General features: G+C 43.2%; 1 protein-coding gene across 24 annotated transcripts in view; it reads right to left on the reverse strand.

Annotated features, from left to right (window-relative positions):
* MAPK8IP3 (mitogen-activated protein kinase 8 interacting protein 3) overlaps positions 1-25,861 on the reverse strand; it is a 75,922-nt gene that overhangs the window by 12,226 nt on the left and 37,835 nt on the right. For 11 of the 24 annotated variants that reach the window (XM_054210520.1, XM_054210508.1, XM_054210519.1 and 8 more), the window contains 14 exons: positions 23,465-23,567; positions 20,481-20,599; positions 16,241-16,252; positions 12,474-12,531; positions 11,339-11,491; positions 9,655-9,736; positions 7,723-7,874; positions 7,056-7,112; positions 6,401-6,571; positions 4,647-4,773; positions 3,712-3,807; positions 2,134-2,295; positions 1,088-1,253; positions 438-623 (listed from right to left, as the gene is read on the reverse strand). In XM_054210520.1, coding sequence (XP_054066495.1) covers positions 438-623; positions 1,088-1,253; positions 2,134-2,295; positions 3,712-3,807; positions 4,647-4,773; positions 6,401-6,571; positions 7,056-7,112; positions 7,723-7,874; positions 9,655-9,736; positions 11,339-11,491; positions 12,474-12,531; positions 16,241-16,252; positions 20,481-20,599; positions 23,465-23,567 — 1,644 coding nt within the window. The remainder of the gene's footprint in view (positions 1-437; positions 624-1,087; positions 1,254-2,133; positions 2,296-3,711; positions 3,808-4,646; positions 4,774-6,400; positions 6,572-7,055; positions 7,113-7,722; positions 7,875-9,654; positions 9,737-11,338; positions 11,492-12,473; positions 12,532-16,240; positions 16,253-20,480; positions 20,600-23,464; positions 23,568-25,861) is intronic. The other 13 variants (XM_054210522.1, XM_054210510.1, XM_054210525.1 and 10 more) reach the window with 7 other exon arrangements.

Consider the following 25,861-nt stretch of genomic DNA (forward strand, 5'->3'; position numbering starts at 1 on the left):
TTTAAAGTGAGGCACGATCTGTGACTAGCAAAACATTAGAAGATCTCCAGGGCTGCCCACTGCAGTACAGAGTCAGCGAGGGCATCGTTACTGTCTTCATATGGGCTTAACTGACTTCACAAGAAGATATGGTTCAGAAGAGACAGCAATGAGAACAGAAGCAACTGTAGCAGGGCAAACATATCACCTGTCCAAAACGCTCTGCTATATGACCCCCGCAACCAGGCTGCAGGACATGCATAACTCAGAGAGGAAAGGAGGGCTCTAAAGAGAAAGGCACCAAAAGGGCCTTTGGTCTTCCTGCACCACATTAACAAACTTCTTGAAGCCTCTGAAGTAGTTAACTCAGGGACAGAAGGACGCGGCTCTAAGACTGTAAGCTTATATGGGACTAGCTATAATTGGACTGCCATTAAGTTTTATGTCCCAAAACTCACTCTGTCCCTTGTCCAGCACAGGTGTGTCACCACGCGAGGAACAGTTGCTTCGTGGCACATTGCAGCGGGTCGCACAACCCACCAGAGTGATTCCTGCCAAGACACCATCTGTTCCAGACGACTCTTCAGGATTTACATCTCCCTCCAGAAAGATCTCGCCTGGAGGATAATCACTCTCACTGGCCGCTGAAGGGCAAAGAACAGATTCTCCCATAAATCTAGATGTCACTGCTAATTTAAATGTAGAAGTAGTCCTGAGGTAACCATATGGATGGAAGATGCTGACCCTTGGGGTTCACTACCCTGGGGAGGCACCACAGCATCAGTCAACATCATGGTGAATCCCCTCGTTGTAAGCATCAACATCCAGGCCAGCTACTGAGCCCTCCCAAACCTGGGCAAGGCTCACCCTTGCTCCCAGGAACCATCCTTTATGTGCCAAAGGAACAACTTACTAAACGTTCAACAGTGAGGGATCTCCACGGCAAGGTCCTACAAGAAGGCCAGATCTGAGTTATGGTTTTGAGGGACAATTCCAGAATGCAGCAGGGTCCGAGGGTTAGTTCTGAAGTGTGGACGCTACATTTGTCACTCCTCAGCGGAGTACATGACCCTGTGCAGATCACAGCCAGTGCCTGGGCCCCACTTACCAGGGATGCTGGAGATGCAGAGCACATGCGCATTGCAGACAGTGAACTGGTCCACCACTGTGCCAGGCTGATTGGCATCAATAATTACAACTTTGCTTGTTGACAGCGTACTAGTGAGAATCCAGACACGGCTGGACGTGGCATCCATTTCATGGAGCTCCTTTGCCTTCAGAAGAGCAAACAAATGGGCAGAATCAGTGCTCCTCTCGGATCAGACTGAGCATATTAGTGCTTGGCAACATTTACACATGCAAACACCACAATGCTGGCCTGAAAGAGCCAAGTCTCTTTCCTAGCTGATGCAAATAAACAAGATGAGCTACGCAAATTTCATTCACATCGCCACACTAGTGTCTGGAACACTGGCCAAAGAGCCTATCTGGCTCGTTAGGGCAAGAGGAGTTTGGCCATTCATTTATCTTCTGAGATGTCTGACTAACGTATCACTGAACATTTGCTTTAGACAGGATACCATCGAGCTGGGATGCACGCAACCTACCAGCTTAAGTAAGCTGATCTCAGAAGACTACAGGGCAGCAGCGTAAGGCAGCTGTGGAGAAAAACCCCACAAACCAGAAAGGATAAAGCATTGTATTATTATCTGCAAATTACAGCTTGGTTCTTAACAAAAAAGCCACTTAAGACTACTAAAAAACAGCTGGAATAAATTTTCTGAACCAAGCGGACTCATGGACTCTGCTATGTCTTATGTTCTTTTTAACAAAACTTTGCCTGATTTTTTTGTCTTTTAATTTACAGTGATGAGGACTCCATAACCTTCCTAGCAACCTCAGTCAAGCACTAAATTACACTTATTATTAGAATTTTTTTTTTCAAAATTCCAAACGTTTCAAATGCAGAAGTTGGAAAATTTTATCTCGGATGATTTATTCAAAATGCCACAATGCTGTCCCACAAGACGATGCAATGCCTCAGATTAGAGCACAGTACAAAGGTATTGAGAGAAGAGGAGTCATGCCGGGGATGGAATGAGAAAAAACACTGGAGGGGGGGGGAAAAAAAAAATATCCATTTTCTTTTCTGACCTTTTTCTTTTCAGGAGATGTATGATTACTTTTGTTGTTCTCGCCTTCCAGTTCCCTATCGCAGGTGAGGGGATCACATCCAGGATCCAGTTTCTGCCCATTCCCAGGCTCCTGCTCCAAAGGCCTCCATCCCGTGAGATTGACTCCAGCTGCACACCACAGCTAAGTAACAGAAACAGGAATCTTAAACTAAGAATTCTAGAGGCTCCAGAGTCTCTTTAAATTCAGGCACCTTTGTAGAGAGCTGTGGACACAGGTCAAACACCTAAAATATTTAGTTGGAAACAACACATCTTGTTGATTTCTACTTGATGACACAGTCGGATTTGATGGAGGTAAGAGAAAGGTTCTCTGTAACCTAGTGAAAATCACTGGGGTTTTTTTAACAAATGTCACTAACAGATTTAAAGAACATGAAGATAATAAATCAGGTGCATAACTGAAATCAGGCTTCTAAAATGTCCTCCGTTTTTCTGACTCCGGGGTTCCTGAGTCCTGGTAGCAAAGCAAGCAGGAAACGGCAGGTGTTACTAGCTCAGGGTACAAGCAGCATGACTGCTTAACTACAATTGACAGTGACTGCTTGGCTGAGGATACACATCCAGCGCACTCCTCTGCTCAAAAAATCAGTGTCTGATCTTAGAGAGCTACATAGAGAACTAAGACAACAAAAAAATGAAGTAAAAAAATCTGCTGGTTTAGCTCCCTGCATAACAAGTGTGGAGCGGAAGAAGCACACTGCATATTTTCTGAAATCAAATTTAGCTAACCTCCTACGAGCTATTTCCAGATAGGTTTTTTTTTAGGAGAATGCTGGGAACAGGACTACAGAAACAAATGCTGGATTTATCCAAATTCACAAAGGAAAGATGCTGAACAGAATACTATTTAAAGATCACGCCAATCTTCTAGAAACAACCAACAGCGTTAAGAATTTTCTTACAACTTAAATATCAGAATGACATCTAAAAATCGGCTCTGAACGAAATTAATAACAAACTGCCTATTTCAAAACAACTAGCTATAGCGCTTAAATGTGCTATGGGAGAGAGATGACCACCTATTCTCAACTGCAATTCTACTCAAAATATTCTAGTATTCATAGACACAGGTTCACAAAAATTTGCTCTAAATAATTTTGGCCCGTGAATCCCAGTCAACAGTGGAATCTGAAAAAAAAAGTGATGAAATGCATTTTTACTTTCGCCTGCTTGTTTTCATGAATGTTTATATCGTTTTGTATTATAGCCTAAGGAGTCTTAGCAAAAGGCCTTATAAGCATAAAATGTTGCTGGTATTATATTAAGAGTTCTGTCAAAAAAGCCCAAGATGTAAGACAGAAGCATGGCACCTGGCAACCAGAATCAGCTGAGAATTATGTCCTTACAAAAACAGGTCCTTTTCTCTACATACACTAGAAATTACCATTCAAAAAAGGAAGCAGAAGATAGAATTTGGAATATATAACGTAAAAAAAAATAAATACAGATTGTCGTAAAAGTTACACATTTAGTGACCAAAAATCATTGTGTATCATGTCCCCTTTCTGGACTGGAATGGTATGCAGAAACAACGTACCTTCATGGTTGGGTCCTTCTCTACTAGTGGGCGACAATATACAGGCACGGGGACGTTTTTCATGCGAGTGTCTTCCTGACCACCATTGGGACTCAGCTGTGGGGGAAGAGAAGATGAAAAAGACGGTACAAGGCTGTAAACAGCAGGCTATGGTAAGAGAGATGTAACCAATATGGCAGAACCCAACTTACTAGCCTCAGAGATGGCTGCTGCTGAGGCCTCATCTCACATCTTGTAGGAAACCGAGTCCCTACAGGGATGGGAGCAGCCTACCAGAGAGACTGCCTCCCTCACCACGATACCGTGCCCCAGGTATGGTCAAGAGACGCTATAAGCTGCACTGCTGGCAGAGAAAAGCTTAACAGATGCACCGTCAGAACACTGGCAATTCCCTTCCATCATGGCCTGAAATTCGTCCACTTTCATGCCACGCTGCAAGAGTCCTTCCTTTCAGGTGGTCTTTGACAAGTTAAATGAGTCATAAGCCAACAAATGAGGCTGATGACAATTGATTTTGTGTTACTGCTGGGGAGAAGTGGGAGCAAACTGCACTGCGTTTGGTTTTTATAGTAACAATTGGTAAAGTTCTCAGAGTATAAATGAAATATCTGATGTTCAAGCCCAATTATAATAACAAGGGAAATAAAAACAAGTACTGGGCTCTGGACAAAGAAGTTTAATTACTTTTGGCATAGGCTAGGTTCTTTCAGCACATTCATGCAGAGGAACGCCCCCTCTATTGACTTTGGTGGAGATACAGAAAAGATTAATTTGACCTGTGCGTACAATTATCATGCGCATAAAACAGGCATATGATACCTCAACATGAAATATTTACGGCCTAAGGCTAACGTTACCAGTGGGGAAGTTAGGTCTTTGCTGGTTTCACTGTGAGGGATGATGCCCCCTCAGCCTGTCCGGAGAGTGGTCCCTACCTGCTTGTACTTGGCAGGGAGGCTCCAGCCACAGGCCTGCAACCGCCCATCGTCATTCCGCACGTGCTCCCGGACCTGGCGGTACTGCTCCCGTTTCTGCTCACGACGTGCTGAGGACGTACAGTCACTGAGGAGAGAAGCAACAGCGTTACTTCTCAATCTATGGTTAAAAACAAAAGCTGAAGGTCAAGGGAGTATTGCCCCAGCAGCGGGAGGAAACGCAAAGCAAACCAAATCCATCTTTGAAAATGCAGGAAATTGGAGAGAAAAACTCTGTTAAGAAGCAGACACAGGCATCCCTAATCTCTAACTCCCTGTGACCTGAGCGACGTGGCAGGCCAAATCGTTGTCATCTCCACTTCAGTGCCCAGAGAGCCCTTCAGAAACAGGGAATCAACCTTCCGTAAAACCTATGAATCTATGAGATTACACCAAGTTTTGCTCAGCTGTTCAAATTTACTGATCTAATGTCTCCATCAGAAGACATTCTGAGTTCTTCCCCTATTCATTGTAGTCAACTATTTATCTTTCTGTCCGTTTTAAAGCCTTCTCTGCTGACAAGGAAAATACACACTAACTGCTGATGAAACTGCTGGTTTCAACAGAACAACTCCAGCTTTGCGCTGGCAAAGGTTGAAAGAAAAATTGATCTGTGAGTTCTTAAGATACATTTTAATATAATCAAAGGCTGTTTGAATATCAGTTCCAGCTCTCAATAGGCTTTTAAAGTTCCATTCCAAGGTAAAAACAACATCAGCAAAAAAAATCCAATCCAAACCAAAAACCCTTACACACACACACACAATGACATATATACTTAAAACAAAAGCAACCCCCTGCTAAAACAAACCACTTCCCTGCACATGCTTTTTTCCCTGGGGAGAGGATGAGAGAACAGCTTCTGACAGCGGTTAGTCACAACGTTTAATGCACTGCTGAAAAGCACTCAGACACCAAACGATGTCTATGATATTGTAATCAGATAAAAAGAACAGAATAAAGGCAGTGGGTACCTACGAAATGCGAATTTACCCTTCTAAAGATAATCTCTCTTCTCCTGATCTAGCGCCTTTCCAACAAATCCCTCTTATTGCAGAAGTTGTAATACTTTACCATCACATTCTCCAAAGTCCTTCCACAAAAACATACCACATATGAAACTGTACAACCTCGTAACGGCAGAACACACACATTTTGAAGTCAAGTAAAGCACAAAAGAGATTCCTCCCTTCATGTCAGAGCCAGAAACGATAGGGAGAAGAATCTTGAGTAGAGGCTCTTTTTTAGCACGTTTAAGATTAAAACCAAGCATTGTAACCTAAACGTGTGGCTGAGAGAACTTAACTTTTCACCTAAACTCCTTGTCAACAGGGCTGGGCAAGACAGTCCATCCCGCTGTCCCAAGGCTGCCATCACATTCTACCACAAAAGCCCTACTTCATTCTACTGTGCAGTCTGCAAATACGAGTACAGGACTAGGGTTAAGGCCAACTCAAGCCTACAGTGATCCCTGCTGAGATGAACCACCACGGCCCAGAAAGCCACAGCAGCGATATGTTTGGGAGGACAAAGTTTGCTGAGCCCATCCACGTGGTAACTGATGAGTGAAAGATCAGGGAGACAAACCACAAGAGACAGAAACACATCAACACCGCAGAGACTTTTTTTAAAGCAGAAAACAGCTTATTTTAAGAAAAGCTGCTATTTGGAAGAGTTGCAGGGGGACCTGTCTTGGCACACAGCATGCGACTCACTCTTCAGGGAAGAACTCCAGGGTGCGGCTGCCAGAGGAGATCTGGCACATGGTGTGACTGCGACGCTGGCTGAACCCGGCTGTTGTTGGAGACTTGTAGTGGATGTTCACAGATGGGTAGGTCCTCTTTGCTGGTGGGGGACTTGAGGAAGAGCTAAACAGGCGGCTGAAGCTAGGGACGGAAAAAAGGCCAACCAATATGAGAAAAGGTGCCTGGGGAGACAACACACCATAGACTGACAACAGGGGAAGCAAGAGGTACACAATCAGGGGCGGTAAGACCTTCATGAAATCTGCCCTACTTCAAACATAGACCTAAGTCCTCTCAGATTGACTGACATAAGGTGTTTTTAGCCTCCAGAGACAGATACCTTCTGAAAACAGCCCTTTATTAAAACTGATTGTGAGTGTATGTATGCTTCCAGCCAAGGGTACTTGTGATCTTTCTCAGCTTGTAAAACAAAACCAATGCGGATGTTCAGATCTGATTTTAATTTCACTAGGGACAAAGGAAGCCCTTGAAGGCAAAAGGGTTCAGCTAACAACACTTTCAGTTGATGTTTCATTAATGTCAGAGCCTATTAAGCTGCTGCCTAAAATAGAAATGGCAATGCTTCCCCTTTTCTTAATCTTATGCAAACCACCAAAGAACTTACAACTGCCAAATGGTGGATTTCTTCTTCTCCTGGACAGACGGGTGCTCACGGGAAGCTCTAAGGACACACACAGCAGAAGCAAGTTAATTTCAGCAGTTTCTGCCAACCAGCAGAATCCAGCAGTTTCTTCCCACCCAGGAATCCATATCAAAATTCAGAATTCATTCTAACGTTTCAAAACAGAACAGAGGAAGTGACATGCACTGGTCTTCAACGTAAGCACACCCAACCACTTTATGTTTCAACGTGGACATGAAGGGCAAGTAAGTGTGTTCAATTTGAAGTGTTATCAACCCCGCAACGTTATCGTTGCCACAGCACTAGCCTGGTAACTACAAAGCCCAGCATTATATTCACTTCAACCAAAGCCTTTAGATTTCATTAGTTAGAACCCTCTTCCCTACAGCTTCTCCTAGCTTAATTAGCACACAAGAAACAAGCGAGACAGACAACTGCCCAGTGTCTCCAAGTAATGATGGCAACTCAACATTTGCAGCCCAGGTTCAGAAATAAGAGAGAAAGAATTAGGTATTAGGAAAGAAGCATCTACAGTTTGGAAAATCTTCAGCACTTCTCAACCCATATCTTAGTAGGGGTTCCATGGACCACAAGGTCAAACATAGCCAGGTTGTCCTAAACAGGAACGTTCACCAGCACCTAGTCTCACCTGATCATTTCTGTCCACCTGACAGCCTCCTGGAGCTCCATCAACCTCTCTTTGTATTGATTGCGCTCCATCAGAACCCGGGCCATTTCCACGCGGGTGAAGCGGCGGCGCTGAGCTATGGGAATGTTGTCCTGCAGGGGGGAGGAGCACTGCTTCAGCCAAGAGATGGAAGGGGACTGATGTTAGTACAGGGCAAGTCAGGAGACGGAAAGACATGTTTGTTAGTTCTGCTCCTGTTCTGTTTGATTACCCCGATTTCCATGTATGAGGTACTAATTCTAGGCAAGTGAGCGCCAAACTATGGCCCACGGACCTCTGGGGTGTTCTGCAAACCCATGGAGATTACAATTAGAATCACCACCACATTGAAAACCCCACCCGGGGACTGTTGTCAGCAAGGTGCTTTGATAGTCTGCACAAAATTATGAGAGTTAACAGTGGTCCGTTGGCCCAGAAGTTTGGAAACCAAAGTTTTAGTTCATTAGCAAACCCAGTCACAAGCAGCAGGGAGCACCACGTGATGCCATCTGTCCCCTCAAGAGGACTAGGAAGCAGGCATTCTGAGTAGACGCTCGTAAAGGTGTAGGGCACAAGAAACTAAAGAAAGACCTTTTCCTCTTTGGTGACACAACTTGGCCTTCCAATGAAGGCACATGCCTCTTTGGGTTAGGAGGCAACAGGAATGAGATTCTGTTTGTCTCTTTTGAGGAGTGGAAAATGAGAACAACTTGGCTAAGTTGGGGAAAATATCTGCCCAAAAAGAAATTGCAAGAATTTTGGGAATCCACCACTAGGAAGTGGCACCAGGTTGTGCCTAGACTGTGGCAATTCTCAAGCTCATTCTGGCTGGTGAGTACTGCTGAGAGCTGGAATAGCATAAATTAACAGAGTCCCTCTCCAGCCTCCCTGGACTTGGAATACACCTTTATGACCAGTCAAAAGAAGTGTATAAATGAAAAGGAATTTTATGAACTTTTTCTTTTTTTAATTTAAAAAAACAGACTTCCGGTCAGTTCAGCCTAAAAGAATCTAGCCCCCCTCAGCATTTCACAAGCACAACTTGAAAATTTTCCTATCTACCTAAATTCTCAACAGACCAAGTCCACCCCAGTTAAGTCAAGAGAATTAGGCCAGAACTGAACCCGCTCCAATACCTTTTACAAAGTAAGAACACAGTAATATTGAAAAGAAACGTATCTAATTCCCTGTCCTAGCAGAGTGACATTTACAAGGAAAATCTCTGTTACTGCTTTGCCTTTTTACTACAGTTTGAAGAGCTGTCGCAGAAGAACAGTACCCTGTAACAGGCAGTACTGGCTGATGTAAAAGAAATAATGAGAAAAACAATGCCACAAGATTGAGATTACAGCACTAATAAAAGGCAGTTACTGCTGCAAAGCTGTCTGTATAACCCGGATTTCACTGCCCAATGTCCTCACAGCTTAGAGCTTCACTGCCAAAGTGGAGACAAGCTCTTCTAGGGACGGCTGACCATCACAAGGTGCTAGACGCCACATTAGCAGTTGGACTTGATGATCTTAAAGGTGTCTTCCAGCCAAAATGATTCTATGATTCTACAAGACCACAAGAGAAACCACGCTGCGCACTAGACTGTAATTCAAAATTAGGACGAACTAGATAAAAAGGGAAGGTGCTGGGCAGAGCACTGCTCTAGCACTGTTCTGCAGAAACGACATCATGCACGGTGTTGCCACTGCTCCTCTTTGCCAAACTATGGCTTCAAAGTCTTATGAAGAGGTAATTTCATGGCATCTGTCCATTAGCAATGCTCATCAGCCACAACCAGCTTTGCCGTCATTGTTAATGAAGGCAGATTAATCTGCATCTCAGGACTCATATACATATATGAGGTGATACAGAGTAAGTATATAAACCCCCTTTCCCCACAGGCATTTTAGTAATGTAATATACCAATTCTGTACAGAGATAGCTGCTTACATCCTCCACCTCCTCTTTGGGTTCTCGTCGAGCAACAATCGCTTCAGATTTCACTCTAGGAAACAGGAAGAAAAGCATCAAACCAGGAAGTGATGGCCCTGAGGTCTTTTGGGAGGAGAACTGTCTACGGTAAGGTCTGGCTGCATGCGTCACAAGGCAAACGTTTTCAAACGGCAAGCTCAGTGTTCAGAGTATGAGATGCTTCTCTGATATTTTTCCCTCTCTCTTGCAGCATGTTACTCTCCACAGCTTCACTGACATCACCCCATTTCTTTGGGATATTTGATGTAAGCACCAAAATATGGACGACTGGAACAGCCCAGAGCCCAGCCAATTTCTATTTCAGAGCCATAATCTATGTTCAAATGTTTGATGAGATCTTAACCATGGGAAAACCGAGCCATTATCAGCAATGAAAATGCTGGCTTAAGTTCTTCTGGGCTGCTTCCGTTTTCAACGCAGTGAAAAAAGGAAGGATAGCTCGCCATAACGGTAAAGAAGAGAACACCAAATCTGTGTCAATAACATACCTGAAGTATTTAACTGAGTGCTTTTAATTTCTTTAAACTCCATACCAAGGTGCAGCCATGCAGTACGATTTGAATTACACGCACTTTTATCAACAACAAAGACACTGTGGAAAACAAAATGCTGTCTCCATCTCTTAAAAAGGCACACTTGCCAGTTGAAAGTCCATGTCCCCGCTGCACAATATATTCAATATATTAGGGATATTATAGATATTATGAGAGATTCCAAAGGCATTTAAAACAATCAGACCTATTTCCACTGCTTGTGAGACTACTTTCATTTCAGACTTTTTGAACAATAAGGGGACCAGTCTGTGTTATTGTTGCTGCTTCTGTGCTCAGATTACAAGAGGCAACCTTCCAGATTCCAGCTGCAAAATAAACACTGTCCTCTGAATCGAGATACCACAGTGCAATGTGCAGCTGGTCAAAATGTAATTATATTGCTTTGAGCCCCATGAGGCATCTTTAGTTTTATGGACGTGAAATCATCGCAGGCTTTGCTAGGCATTCAGGCTTCGATTTCTCTAGTTTGAGCAGAAAATAAGAAGTGGAATCTCTCCAAATGCTACTTACAGAGAACTTTAAAATCTTTTCTGCCTCTTCTTCTCATTCTTAACATGAACTACGAAACAATTAACAATACTGGCATTTAAATACTGTTTGTGGGAACGTGTATTAGCTCTTCCATTAAATGAATGCGCATTCATTCCTCTCAGGGCTGTCTTGGTTGCTGGAAGGATCAAGTTTGTGACAGTTTATTTCAAAAATATTGTGTTTGAAATTCCTTCCCCCCACCCCCCACCCCTTTTTTTTTTTTTTCAAATTGCAAATTGGAACTCTGAACGCTTCACTCCAGGGAGCCTGGATTTGCTGCTACAGAATCCTGGTCCTGGGGAGGAAAGTTCTGTGCGTTTTCTAAGGCTCAATAATCCACGTCAATCCAATAAAACCAACATAACACTAGAAATATCTCTGCCAGCTACCATCGTCCTTGCAGTGCTCTGTAAGGTACCTTTGAATTCCAGTGCTAACCTCCACGAGGGAAACAGAGTAGAACTAGCAGAGGAGGTGGGTTTATCACTCATGTCCTCCCAGCTCCCTGGGGCAAGGTGTGAACCACTCACCTTTTCAGCTCCTCCTCCAGCTCCTTGACTCTGGTCTCCATTTTGGCTTTGGCCTGCTTTGTTGCTTCAAGCTCTCCCTTCAGCACTTCTTGCTCTCCAGAAAGCTGGTCCACCTTGGCAATCAAATCATTCTTCACAACGTTCAAAGCATTTCTTAAAGGTGTGAAAGGGACAATAAGCAAAAATGCCCAAAACCAGCAGCTGTCCTTAAGAGAGACCTGAAACTAAAGTCACAGGCACTACAAGGAGAGTTGAAATGAGTGTACTTAAACAATTCCGTCTAGCTATAACTTATGGAAAAATAGATTTTGGCAAGGAGCTGCACAAGAACACTGAAATCACCATAATTGGTCAGGATGAGGTTTGTCCAGTACCGTATTCCGACTGACAGACCAACATCTTGAGAAGATGACAGAACGCTGCAGAAAGCAGGCGCAGGGTAACCTGTCACCTGCACAAGGTTCAAATCTATTTTTACCAGAATAAAGATCTGAAACACCTTTCGGAATTACTGTTATCTGTAATGGTGGATAATTGCGGATGATGGTGACAGAAATAAGCATTTCCAATCAGCTCCGAAACATCTTAAAATCTTTAAAATCAGCAGCTTCCCATCATAGTAAATTCTCCAACTCTCCCCTGGACGCACTTTCCCTTCCTCTTCCTGGCTGCTTTAGTACCTGGTTTGCCAGCCTTTCTCAAAAAGTAAGTCCGTTACGTTGTCTGCTTCTCCTTTATCAACTATGAAAACTCTCCTCAACAGTAAGAAAATTTTCTTTCCAAACAGCAAAAGTTCTAAATAAAAACTTATAAACAGCAATATCCTCACAGAGGCTCAGACCCCCATCTAGTTTCCCACTGAAGTTAACTGATTGCCATTATTTCAGCTGGGATGAGACCCTACCAGCACATGCCCAGAGACTTCACCCAAGCGCCTGCAGAAAGGAAAGAGTTAGGATAGCCACTCCGAAGAGCAATTCCTCTTCTACAATTGAAGGAAGAACAAGTATTCAAGAGAACCTGTTAGATAAATGAGCAAGCCCCTGTGAGGCAGGAGTTCTGGCCAAGACCTACTTCAAGATGACATCTCATTTATAAATAGGCAGGCAGTTCAGAGAACACAACAGTTCCTTACTTGGTCTCCAGTAGCTGCGAGTTCTCCAACAGTAGATTCCCCACTTCTTTGCCCATTCCTGAAAAGAAAGGCCAAGCAGTTTTCACCTGGTCTCCTAGAAATACGAAGCTTGTGTGGCACTGCCTGACTCATGCTTGAGGAAGAGAAATCACTTTCATTAGGCTTCCCTAGGCTTCTGTGTCCTGCTGTGGAGGGTGGAGTACCTCTTGCTGAAAGACCATGCAGCACAACAAAAGACACCCACGTGTCCTTCTGTAAAGAGCCCAAATGTAGACCTAACTTCTTACCCCAACTTTCACAGAGTCCCTTGAGAGGGACGGAGAGGACAGCTTCACTAGCACCAGTTAGAGGAAGTCAAGTCAGTAACCCCCGGTTCAGCCATGAGCTACTACAACCGTTTTTTTATCATCGCTCATACAGAAAGAGGGTAGAAGTTCATGGGTTTTTCACAAAGGACAGCAGAACACTGTCCAAATTGCTGGCCAGATCTGCACATCAGTGATTTTCTTTCTTTCTTAGTATAAGCATTTCTGTTTCTCAGTACAGATTTGGGATCATGGTTGTGACCAGTTTCATGAACATGAAAGGCTTTCCATTACCAGCCTTCCACCAGAGCAATTTTAACAGGACTTTAGATTGTCCATTGCTCCATCTACCTTTAACAGTTTTCTCATAGATATTTAAAATCTGAAGTCTCAGTCCCATCACTTAAGACCCACACTCAAGAAAACATCTACGTTGAACACACTGCACTTGCACTCAGGCATCAACGTATGATGACTGCAATATGCAGATTAGGTTGCAAGCACTTTGAAAAATATGGTGCTAAGAGTGAAACTTGAATTCAGTACTTCATAAAACCAAACAAAAAGGAATTTAGGGACCAAAAAAGCACGTCTGGATTGTTTATGGCTGCCGTGGACTTGCTGGCTCCCAGGATCAGCTTCTATCTTACAGTGCTGAACAGAGGCCGCCTGAGAACTAAAGGCAAAGAGACCTCTTCCTGTCAGGGGACGGTGCTTAGGGTTGCAGCTCATTTCTCACCACAGGTCCCAGAGCATGAAGAAGTCTCACAACCATCAGTGTTTGTGCTGAAGTGCTCCTTGTCCTGCCCTCTGAACTACCTCTTCCTTTACAGCAAAGACATCAACAGTTTTCATGATCCGTTATTTGCCGATTAATATTTGCAATAAAATAAAAACAACACAGACTTAAAGTAAATGGAAGTTAGGGAAACATGGTAGCATTCAAGAAGTGAGAACACATCACAACACTCCAACATACAGATCCTCTTCCCACAGTTAAATGGGATGAATTTATGATGGCAAAAGCAAATTCCCAGCAAGAATGAGTAAGAAGCAGCGTTTTCAAATAACTTTTGAAAAATCAGTACACAGATAATTAATCACTTTGATGTTTCAGGCAATGTGTTCTTTTGATGCTGTGTCAAAGAATATTGCAAATAGTAAAAAGGTGGGAGACGCTAACTGCAGTGTAACTGAAGCGCATTTTTGGTTTGGTAAGGTGAATGCCTTTTTTTGTGGCATGCCATATGTTGATCAGAAGACCAAGAAGTTATCTCTTTATTAAATGATTTTCTTGTTCCTTGTTACTGAGACTTTAAAATGGCACAAGGACATTACAGGTGCTGAGGGACACCAAGGGAAAGAGTTCAACCCTCCTAGTTTTTGGGACTAAATCTTCTTCCTTCCCATTCCCGAGTCATCTATCCCTCTCTGCAGCCATTTTAGGGAGAGAAAGGAACGCTGGTGAAGAGGGTGAGCTATCATGCCAGAGCTAAAAGCCATACAGCATCCCAGCCATCAAGTATCCTCACCTTATTTGTGTGCGACACAGCCACAGCTCAATGCTTTAACCAGCGAGAGGTCTGAAGGCCTAGTCTTGCAATAACTAAACGGATGAAGCCATTCCACAGCCATAGAATGGGCACTACGAGATAATCTTATGCAGGCTGTAACGGAAAAGCCCTGCTCACGGGAAAAAAAAGGGCCGTGGAGTGACTAAAAGGAGATCTCTTCACCTCTGTGGCATGGAGCAAAAGGAAAAGAGGTCTGGACAGAGCCCATCCTATACTGTCCACCTCCCACAGCCAGGCAAATAGTGTGAAGCATCAAAGTGGATAATCAACTACGAGGAACAATGAGAATCCCCAAACCACCACTACTGACCAGCTGCGTCCTGCTTCTTGGAGAGGTGATATCACCATCAAAAAAAAAAACCAAACAAACCAAGGTTATGCAAGACAGATGGAGGGATGTTGAGGGAATGGAAGAAATTTAGAAAAAAATGCACATTAAAAAAAAAAAGAAGGAAAGAAAAAAAAAAAAAGAAAAAAGGCCTTCGCCTTACCAAAGAAATCATCCCGTACTATGAGAGCCATCCCATACGAGAAAGGGAACAGAAAGAGATGGGGACAAAGGGGAAGAAAGGAAGAGAAAAAAAAGCAGCCATTAAGTACCAGTCTGTAAATAGCAAACAGAGAAGCTCATCAGCATGTGTACATCCATGTGCAGTGCCAGTGTGTGTGATGCCCAGCAGTAACTACTCTACACCTTGCTCTGCTGCAGCCTGGCCGAACTGGGATTTACACCTGAGATGTCAGGACGAGCTCATCTGTTTCTTTCATCTTCAACATTTCCCCTGGACTACACATCTTTGGGTTCCCCATCCCCACAACAAAAGTAGTTCAACAGACATTATGAGCAGGGTGAGGGAAGGACAGGGGCAGGAGGAAAAACAAAAGGGGGGGGTGGATATCAAAGCTCCCATCTGGCCTTTTTGAACAGGCCTAAATCCACCTCCACACTGCGACAAACTCCCAGCTCAACTTCAGTGGGAGATTTTCTGAGAAAGGACCAAGAAAAAGAGGCTTACAGTAAAAACAGTTTGAACTAAAAGAAAGGATGATGCCATCCCTTTCTTTTGTAGCCTCACAGAGCCAACACCAAGAGGCGCCGAGCAAAGGAACGTGACACACACAGCATTACGCTGTCATGTCTGTGTGAGTCACCAGCCTTTACTACAGGGAAAACTTCATCCAGTTTGCACTGAAATCAAGAGGGATCCCCTTGACTTCATCTGAAATCACATCAGGGATCCCATTTTACGGAAAGGTGCAAACCTTCTGATGACAGAACGTGACCCTAAGGCAGTGAACCTCCTTCCCCAAAACAAAACACAAAGCTATTACTTAAACTCCTGCCAGGAAGGCATAGCTTCCATGAAAGACAGAGGCTTTGCCACTCTAATCCATCAAGAAAGTGTCTTTAATGTCACTGCAGGCATTCCAGAAGAGGGCCTGTATGCATCAACTAACCCACAGCAGCACATGGAGGGATTCCTAACAGCGTGGATCGCCGGGAGGAGAGCGGGAACCTAACGGAGTCCCGTGCCTACCTGCGCTCTGCTCCAAGCACAGCACCCGTTCTGACAGGAAAAAAAAAAAGCACTTTGAGCCCCAAGACCTCGAGTGACAGGCCAGTGTAACACAGTGGAGCAAACCTGCAGAAAGCCACACAAGAAAAGCTTCTTGAAACGCAGCAGGTGCGTGAGCACAGAGCGGGGATGTCCTGCTGCCCAGGGACCCACTGGTGCAAGGCAACCAAGCGAGGCGGAGGTGGGAGAAGTCTGCAAAGCCAACCGTGTTTGGACACGAGCAGGGGAGTATCACACGTGTATACCACGTCACTCGACCTCAACAAGGAAAAAAGAAACAAGAAAGGAAACTGAGCAGAGGAGATACACACCTGAGAACTCCCCTATGGGCCATGTCCAGCGAAGCACAGAGAGACAAGGGAAAAAAGGAAGTGAAAAAAGGATCAATCAGTGACTGAAACCAACAAAATAAAAATTTTGTTCAAAAAAAATTAACAATGATTCAGCCATTTCAATGTCAAAAGGCATGAAATAGTAAGGACAGGACCTGCCATGACTGTAGATGGCATGACTCTACATACAGGACATAAAAAAAAAAAAAAATAGAAAATCAAGGGAAGGTAACCCGTGGTACAACTGCAACCACAACATGCTGCAGCTACCCCCAGTTTTCCAGACATGAATCTCAGGCAATTGCATCTTCCTGGACTGGATAAAACTTTATTTTCTCTTTATGCAGTCATGTACGACTAAATGCAGAACAGCTAGTTCCCACTACCTTCTCATTTTCCCTCCCCTTGTGATTTTAGCACCTAGATCTTCTGACAGTAAACGTGCTCTTCAATGATACTTCAGCTTGTAAAGGACAACTAATTGCATTTGAAAACTTTTTTTTTCTTTTTAACAATGCAGTGCTGGGAATCAGTTTGATAATCGCATTTCAACTTCTGTACAAAAATATATACGTAAACTTACCGCTAATATGGCTGAATTTCTGTCTTCACCATAAACCCCCTGTTATTTGAAGGGAGGTTTTAATCTCCAAAACACAGTTGTGGATCCTAAAACTGAAATGAAGGAACCTGCCCAAAGCACACAACTAAACTGCCAGTGCTCCTCCACATCCAGAAACTGCTGGGACAGGGAAGAGCAGGAAGGGGGAGATGGGAGAAGGGGGAGCCTACCCAGGATCCAGAGGTAAGAACCTGCAATTAACAAGGGAATACGCAGGAAAACAGCCACCTAGTGTTCCTAAGGCTGCAGTGAGAAAAAAGGGAATTTGGTCTACAATTACCACTAGTAAATAATTGTTCTTACTCCACGCTTTTCTCCAGAATACTTCCTATATAAATGCGTGTATGTAAAGCGGTATTGGAGGTGGGGGGGGAAACCCACATATTTTATTTATTATTTTATATTCAAAAATTGCAATGAAGATTGTGCCGAGAGACGTTGGCCGCCTTGCAGATATCCAAAAGGGATGAGTGAGATCCTCCATTCAAGAAACAGACTTGCCTGCCAGCTGCTCCTCAAGGGTAAATTCTGTAAGATCCTTCTGTTTTAAAATCCTCTTTAGTGAGAGTTCTCTTTCTTCAAGAAACTGAGCCCAAAAGGAGAGAGTATTCTTTGAAGACTGATTGCCAAGTTTTGAGAGAGACTGGAGGAAGTATTCAAATTTCACTTAGGTGGGGTAAACCTCATTAATTCTTTTGATTTACAGAGAGAAGTAAGCTCCAAATACGACCCAGAAAGAGAGAGCACTCATTCGGCTTGTGGATCTTGTTTCCTTCACCACATCCATAAAGCTCTTCCTCCGTGGCTCTTCAGACTCAAAGGTACAGCACAAAGAGAGAATGATTTATCTAACAAAAAAGGCAAAACTTTGAACACTGTTGACAGATGTGTCAGGACTAAGATCTAGCCTTTTTCTTCCACCTTTACCAGACTTTATTAGTGCTTCCTAACGCGCAATGCCAACAAAAAGAGAAAAAGTACACATCTCACTTCTTGGCCAGAGACATGACCCCTAAGATCTAGCTCTGCCTTCCTCCCTATGTCCAGTCCTGGCAACATGTTTGTTCATTTTAAAGAGCACTTTTATATGGACAGAGCCAGTAGCCAGAACTCAACAAAAGGATTAATAAGATTAACATTTCTCACAGGAAATTCGTAGAACTACCTGATCTCATCACAGCCTATCTCCCAGACTTGAAAAGGAACCAGGAGAAAGAAGCCTTCCTATTCTGCTAGCCTGCCATGGGATCACCTGCAAGAGTTTTGCTGCTCTGCTCAAATCAGAAAATTGTCCCACAACAGAAATCTGCTCTTCATAAGCCACACCTACACAGGCACTGTTCAACGAAGTCTCTGTAAGTTTTTATCCCAAGTGGTAACTGCCAAATAACAGATGTCTCACAACCCAAAATCAATCACTGGTCTTCAGGCAGCCTTATTACTGGAAGAGGTGAAGCACCTTTGACTTTAACTGAAACTGTGGTGATCAACCTTGCACGGTTTGGGCAACTAAAGTCTTTGGCCCTTTGAAAACAACAGTCTCCATTTCTCACTGATCATTGTGTCAGACTACAGGGTAATCCAGAGGGGAGGTGGATTCCCAGAAGGCACGCTTCCAGAAGTGGGCAACAGGTTGTCCAAAGCAGTTCATGCACCAAGCAAATACTTTTCCTGAATAGCAACTTTTAGAAGCTGACAATCCCTGATGCCCCAGCCACTGTGGGGAGAGAAGGAAAGCAGCGGTTGGCACAGCGATTAGTGGAAGATAGCCATATACACTCTCCTAGATAAGGAAGCACCTGAGGACCAAGATAAAATAGATGAGCAAGATTGTCAGTGTTTTTAATGCTTTGATTCTGCTAGGAAGAGCGTTCCCAATAACGTATGGGGGCCGGCTAACCAGAATTCATTCCAGAGCAGGTAGATGAAGCTTTAACTGTCACATGTAGTTCCTACGGTCATCTTCACTTTTAAGCAGGAGTCACAGCCTTTCTTGCAGTGACTGCTAACATCCAAGTGATTCTCAAACCTGGAAATCTTGCTTTTCCTTCTGAATTCTTAATTTTGTAAGTATCTGCACATGTCATCTCCAATTGCAGGCAGAGAAAGGCTGTGCTTTCCTCTAGATTCTTTTGTAGATTTTTTTTTTCTTCCAGCAATCTTGAGTTGGAGGTGAAACAATAGATGTTTTAATACTTCAGGCAGCGGTCATCAATCCATGCACAAGAGCTGTCTTGCATGTTGCAGGGCTAGCACCATGCTTCTAAAAAAAAAAAACAAACAACCAAACGCAAACCAACCTATCCATATCAAAAAAGTGTTGCCAAGTGTTCTGATGATAGTCTGGATCTTGTTCTTACATTCCAGCCACACTATTGACTGTAACAGTAATAATTTCACAGATTTTTGTGTTTGATAAAGCAAGAATTATTGCATTAACCTTTCCAGTCTTCAGTCTACATCTTCATGGTTAGTCTTCGGTGAATACGTAAAACCTATCCCCTCTGCAGAAGCATACTGTTTCAGAGGGTCCTGATACAAGACTCATATTCAAAGGCGATACTAGTATCTTCCTAATTTAATTTCGGCAAAGGTAAGCTGCTGCAAATCTTTGTGATGTGATTCAGCTCGTTGCTTTCTAGACATAGATACAGAACCAAATTTACGAGATTATCCATAAGCAGCTCTTACATCAGTAATAACCAGAAAGGAAGCATACGCTTTCAGATCTTGTTAGTAAACGCATCAAAGGCATATGGTTGGGAGTCCTCATGTCTCCTAAGGCTCCTTAAAACAAGCAGGAAAATGGAAAGTGAGCTACACAGTCACCAACTTTGTCAGCTGCCCGTGTTGTCTGAGTATTCAAAGACCACTCATATCGTCCTGATTTAGGAAAACGCTCAGCGGGTCTTAAGAACACGCTTAAATTTTGTAATGAATTAAGGTATAGATACTCAAAAGTCCAACACTAAAAAGTATGGAAAGGGCTCAGACTGCTACCTGAGGCAAAGCTGCTTCTCTGACTGCTTCAAAGTCCTAGTCAGGAACATGGAGTATAACCAGACTTCAGGTACTACAGTCTCCTTCAAAATCAGCCTACAAAGTGAATTACTACCTCTCTTAGACTGACTATAAAAGGGTAGAAACTGCAATGCAGACCATAATATTTCCATGTAATTTAAACTTCAAAAACGTAACAAAATGAGTTACTTTCTTGCAAATTTCAAACAAACCCTTTATTCCGAGTGAAATTGCTAGTGTGTAAAACTACTGGGGGGGGGGAATTTGGGGAAGGAAGCAGAAGGAGCAAGTTTTGTCTTTGGACAGTTTGTGTGGGAGAATCCTATAAAAAAGTAACTTACGCACATAAAGACAACCCAAATAAAAGTTACCCAACAGTTTAAGTTATTTTCTAAGTAAGCACTGCTGTACTGCAGGTACCTATTTCAGTCATATAATGTCTCAATTTCCATGCTATTTTTTAAAAGCCAAACATCCAAGTTCTGAAAAAAAAAAAGAGAATTTAAATGCTTCGAGAAGCTTAATACAATTGTCATTGTACCAGAGAAAACAGAATGGTTCTAAACAAGTTTTTACCTAGCAGATCTGCTCCTTCATCAACATCTCCGATAACTTCGGACCCTGCTGTGGAAAGTTCATGATACAGAGAGTCTGTGTTGATGCCGAACGCTTTGTTCACAATCCCCTGTGTTGGGCTGTTGTTGGGGGAAAAAACAAAAAGGACTTTTGTTACTCGGCAACATTTAAGCTAGAACATTTCCCTCCGAAATACTGAGCATCCCAGCCCATTGTGATCAAAACCCTGAGAGCACATTCCACCTGTTCACCATAGGTTGGTTCAGGGAATATACTGAATAAAGAAAAAAGCATGTTTTATTGCCCATACCAAGGATAAGCACCTATCATGCCCAGCCTCAAAGCTCGCCCAGCTCACTTCCTTTTAAATCATAATAGTCAATGACTATTCAATATTTGATAGAAAAAATTCAACTCGCAGAAGCTCTCAGCTCTGACTTCTCAGACTCTGCAAAGATTCCCACGCTCCTATGAATTTAGATAGCAACCTTAAATAGCAGTAAGAGCAGATAAGGACTCAAATGTTGAAAACAGCAATGGTCTTTTTAGTTCAGCAATTAAATTAGCCCGAAGCGTTAGTTTCTTCTTTGGGTGAGTCTATGCACTGGAATGTTTCTTCACATGTCAGTGAAATGTATTTCATTAAAGGTAAATCAAAGTTAATGTTTTTGAATCCTATAATACAGGAGCACATCTCCACCTCTTAGTGTCTTTGGTACCATCAAGAATCTTCTTGCATGTCTTGACAGTCTCACGGCGCACACAGAAAGCAGCTGTTACAGGAGGTGAGGGTGAGGGAACCTCTGGGGTTGTCACTGATGACTCTTTTAAGTGCCCTGCCTTGTATGAGGGGAATCAGCCATCGTGATGAGACACTCTGCAATTTTTCCAGCGGTCTAACGGAAAGGTCAGTACCACTGGAGATGATCTCAAGTTGTGTGGCTTCATTCTTAGATAAATCATGTCTCGGTGACAAAGCCTGGAGGTTACAAATGGAGTGCTGCAGCTGCCTCTGATATTGCAAAGTTACAACACATTGCAGAAAAAAAGAAAATAGTGGCTTTTTTCAATTACAGAAAAATTACAGCTACTCAGACATCATCTGAGAGCACTGCGGAGTTACAAATGAGTGCTGTGACCGCACCAGAATTAATCAGTTTGCGCATCCTAATGGACAGCACAAGTGACAAGATGCAACCAGCACTCAGTGTCTGACCTGAAGACCTAGTTCAGCTTGAACCTACCTCTTCAGCACTCAACTTTCAGAAGCTGCGTATCTCAAAAGCGTTCTGCTTTTCAAGCAGCAAGCACGCTGTTCAGCTGCCCCAGAGTTGGCATCTGTCTCCTGTAGGTTTTAGTCTCACCACCTGGATCAGAGATCACTGCCTGAAGAGCTCGCAGTGCAGCAATCCTCTCCCTTCCCTCTTTTGCCTTGGGTTTGACCAATTTTTGATCTGATCTCATCTGTTTGCAATGTGGCGATAGGACAAGGGGCAATGGTTTTAGATGAGGGCATGCAGGGCAGGTTTAGATGAGACATTAGGAAGAAGTTCTTTACGATGAGGGTGGTGAGCCCCTGGCCCAGGTTGCCCAGAGAGGTGGTGGAGGCCCCATCCCTGGAGACATTCAAGGCCAGGCTGGATGAGGCTCTGAGCAACCTGATCTAGTTGATGATGTCCCTGCTGACTGCAGGGGGGTTGGACTAGATGGTCTTTAGAGGTCCCTTCCAACCCAACGTGTTCTATGATTCTATGATTCATTAGTCTCTTTCGTCTTCCCCACACAGAGCTGGCTTGGCTACCTAGATTCCTCCTCCATCTCACCCTAAAAATTGCCCATGCATTGTACGTATTTTCAGGGGAGCTTAACCGTATGTGGTTTCACACTTGAGAAGTTGCTGCTCATACACTTCTCGATAGGCGTTCAACAGAGGGAATCTACTCCAGATTTGGACTGCAAGGAAACCTTGCCTTAACTTTGTCACGGTATTATCTATCTTCAACATATCTTTAAGAGCAAGGCGGTTATTTTTGCTAGCGTAGTGCCAAATTACCCACTGGACCCATCCTGTAAAATTAACCACCAGAACTCATTAAAAATGAATCAAGGTACCTAGACTAATAATTCTAGACTAATACATGCCTCACAGAAATCTGGTGCCAAAATTAATAGACTTTAGGGAGCCTCCTACTACTACTCCTAGTAGTACAAAACTAGTCATGGATAGGAACCAGAGCCACGGAGTAGTTTAGTGAAAGTCTCCTAATCCAGAGAATGCTGTCAAGGTCCTGAGTACACTGATGGGTCAAAATTGCTCTGGGCAGCCTCAGCTGGGTCCAAGGGCTCACTGTCACCTCAGGTCTGGGCCTTCAGTCCTTCTCTGAGCTACACTGTACCTGTTCTTTCAGCCCTGTCTCCTGATGCTCATGGGAAGCACCAGGACCTCATTCATGCCCTTGCCTTGTCTGGGGCTGCTGATGGAGCTCATTGTCAGTGCTCTGCCCTCTCTGCTCTGAACCTGTTGGACTGGGATCACTGGGGTTACTCCTGCTTGTCCTCCCTCATGGAGCAGCCCTGCTCTGGCACTTTGAAAAAAGTGTAAACGGCAAAAAGCTTGAGGTTTTAAAACAGAATTCAGAAATGATCCCATTATTATGCATCTTTTCCCTCTTCCCAATAGCTTAAGCCCATGTCCCCTTTGTCTGAAACCTTCTGTTGGTCCATCTCTCCATCCTCCCTGTTCCAGCAAGGCAAACGCGCCCAGTTCTGGGTCAGCTGGACAGATTCTTCTGCAGATTACTAGCAGGCGTTTGCCTTCTCCAGGGAACTCAAAGAAAGTCAGGACCCCTCATACGTGCAGTAGGCAGAATATATGGGCTTTCTCAAACAGCTGCATCTTGAACTCGGTGTGAGCCACAGCATCTATTCCTCACTGCACATAAAACCAAGCCAAAGAGCACACAGTGAAAAGTCACAATTAATACCTGTTACCAGTGCGTTCCAGGCGGGGGTCTTGACACATATCCAGCTCTGGAGTAGAGTCTATGATGTCCTGAACATCAGACCACTCATCGCTGCTGCCCATTCCTAGGGAAGACAATACATATGATCTACAGGATCAGGACTTTCACAGCATGGTGTTTCATTCAAGGGGCTTTTGCAGCTTTGAATATCGAGGTTTCAAAACTTCATGGTGTCATGTTCAAAGTCTTAAAATAGGAATAGAAAGTGGCTGATCATCTAGATCCCAGTGCTGGGATGGTGCTCTCACATTTCCAAAGCACGAAGACGATAAGCATCTCCTCTCTCCTCACCATACCAGGGCTACCAAGGCCATTGGCCTGAATCCTCATTAAAATGTGATAATCAGAAATACTTCATCCATGAAAATAAACTCCACACTTTTTATCTGTCAGTAAAAATTTTTCAATGCAGCTTTAGCTGAGATCGAAGACAGCACAGTGATTTTCTGTATAGCTTCAAAGACATTAGTTACAAACTGACACTATTTAGTTTTAATAGAAATATTTTTTCAATACCAATTCTCAAGTCTACAACTGGTTTAGACACCCGTTACAGTGAAATTTCACTTAAAAACCGGTAGATGAAATCTACTCTGGTTTCTGTATAATCTACAGCCTAAAGGCAGTATTTAAAGAATAAGGAGATTTCCTCCTTTTGTCAAGTCACATTTATTGGACACCAAACTATTCAAAAGCTCAGACTTGCACCTATTCTAAACAAACAATAGGAACACAGTGTCTGTTCTTACAAGAAATTATTGGAGGATTAAAGACCTAATTTGTAAACCGCATTAGTCCCTCAAAGGTGTCAGATGTGAAATTTTTGACCTTTCCAAACGGCCTCAGTGCCAAATATACAAAGCCCATGACAACTTGAGTGTTGATTTTGTTCTTTTAGGCTGGCATTGTGCACCAGCTGGCAACAAATGCCATGTTTGAAGACAAAGCACGATGTGTATCTGTTGCCAAAGCAGGCACCCATACTCCAGTGGTTCTCAAGCTCACAGAAACAGAGGCTTCCTTTTCTTTATTTTTCCAAGCTGGAAACCTTTTCTCCAAATAACCTTTGAATATCTTTTTCAGTAGTTCAGCTCTAAGGCATTTGCATCCCTGACAGACATTTTAATTACAGATGCATAAAATACATAATTAAAATTCAAGTATCTGTGTTTCTCCTCAGCACGGAGATCTGATTTTGCATTACACGTGAGAAATAGCTGAAAGGCTGAATATGCAGAGCACGTAGGGAACATACAAGACGATGATTTCACCAAGAAAAAAGCAGCTTTCACATGCACGGTGACTTCAGAGTGGCACACATATAGAAGAGGGCAGACTTTGACCCAAGAAATCTATTGATGGCAAACGAGCTTGTAAAGAAGCTACTGTAAAAATAAGGAGAAGTATTTATAGGGCATCTGAACTACCGATACGCGCGTTAATTTCTCTGATACCACTGCTTATATTGACTTGCCTTGGCCAGCATCACCAAACCGATCACAATTTAACAGTTGGCTATGCAGAAGCCACGTCCTTTTATGGAGAACTACACTAGTTTCTGACAGATTGACATCTGGGACCCCCGCATCTGCCAATATAAATACAGAATGGGACTCAAGTCACAACAATTCTCATTCAAATGCTACCACAGAAGATGTTACATGTTGATTTATAGCCTTAATTTGTTAGGAACCAGCTGTGAATGTTAGCAGAGGAACTTCCTCTGTATTACTTAGGAAAAAGATGAACATCTGGTTCCGACGCTAACCTTGGAGATCTACGCTCATTCCTTTGCTCCCGCACAGATTTTCCTTGTGATCTTCAGCTTGTTTCACAGTTCTTTTGTATATAAGTTCAGGACATGTAAAACAGACGACTTCTCATTTCTGAAGGCTGCTGCAAGTCTAAATACAATACAGGCCGGGAGTTGCTCAGACACTACATTGGCACAGCTGTATTAAAAAGCAGGGGAAGGGGCTTTTATCATAGTACACCATTTTCTTTATTTAAACAGCCTGATGCTAAAGGCTTAGGTGATGGCTTTCCTGACAAGAAATTGTGAATTCAAATTACCAAAGGACTCCAGGAAGTGGAGAGAAAACAACTGTAACTTCCAAAGATTTCTGGGGTTTCTTGTATGACAAACAGACTAAAAGAAAACAGTTTATTTAGCTGAGAAAAACAGCTGGCTATAATTGCTACTTTTAAACACATCAGGGTGTGGGATAAACACACAGAAGACAATTATTTAACCTGACTGACAAATGTGGCATATGAGCATCTGGGTATAAAATACTTAGGAATAAATCCAGAGAGAAAATTAAATGGAAGCTTTTAACTATCATACTGCTGATGTCC

Source organism: Rissa tridactyla, chromosome 8, assembly GCF_028500815.1.
Source record: "Rissa tridactyla isolate bRisTri1 chromosome 8, bRisTri1.patW.cur.20221130, whole genome shotgun sequence".
Lineage (NCBI taxonomy): Eukaryota > Metazoa > Chordata > Aves > Charadriiformes > Laridae > Rissa > Rissa tridactyla.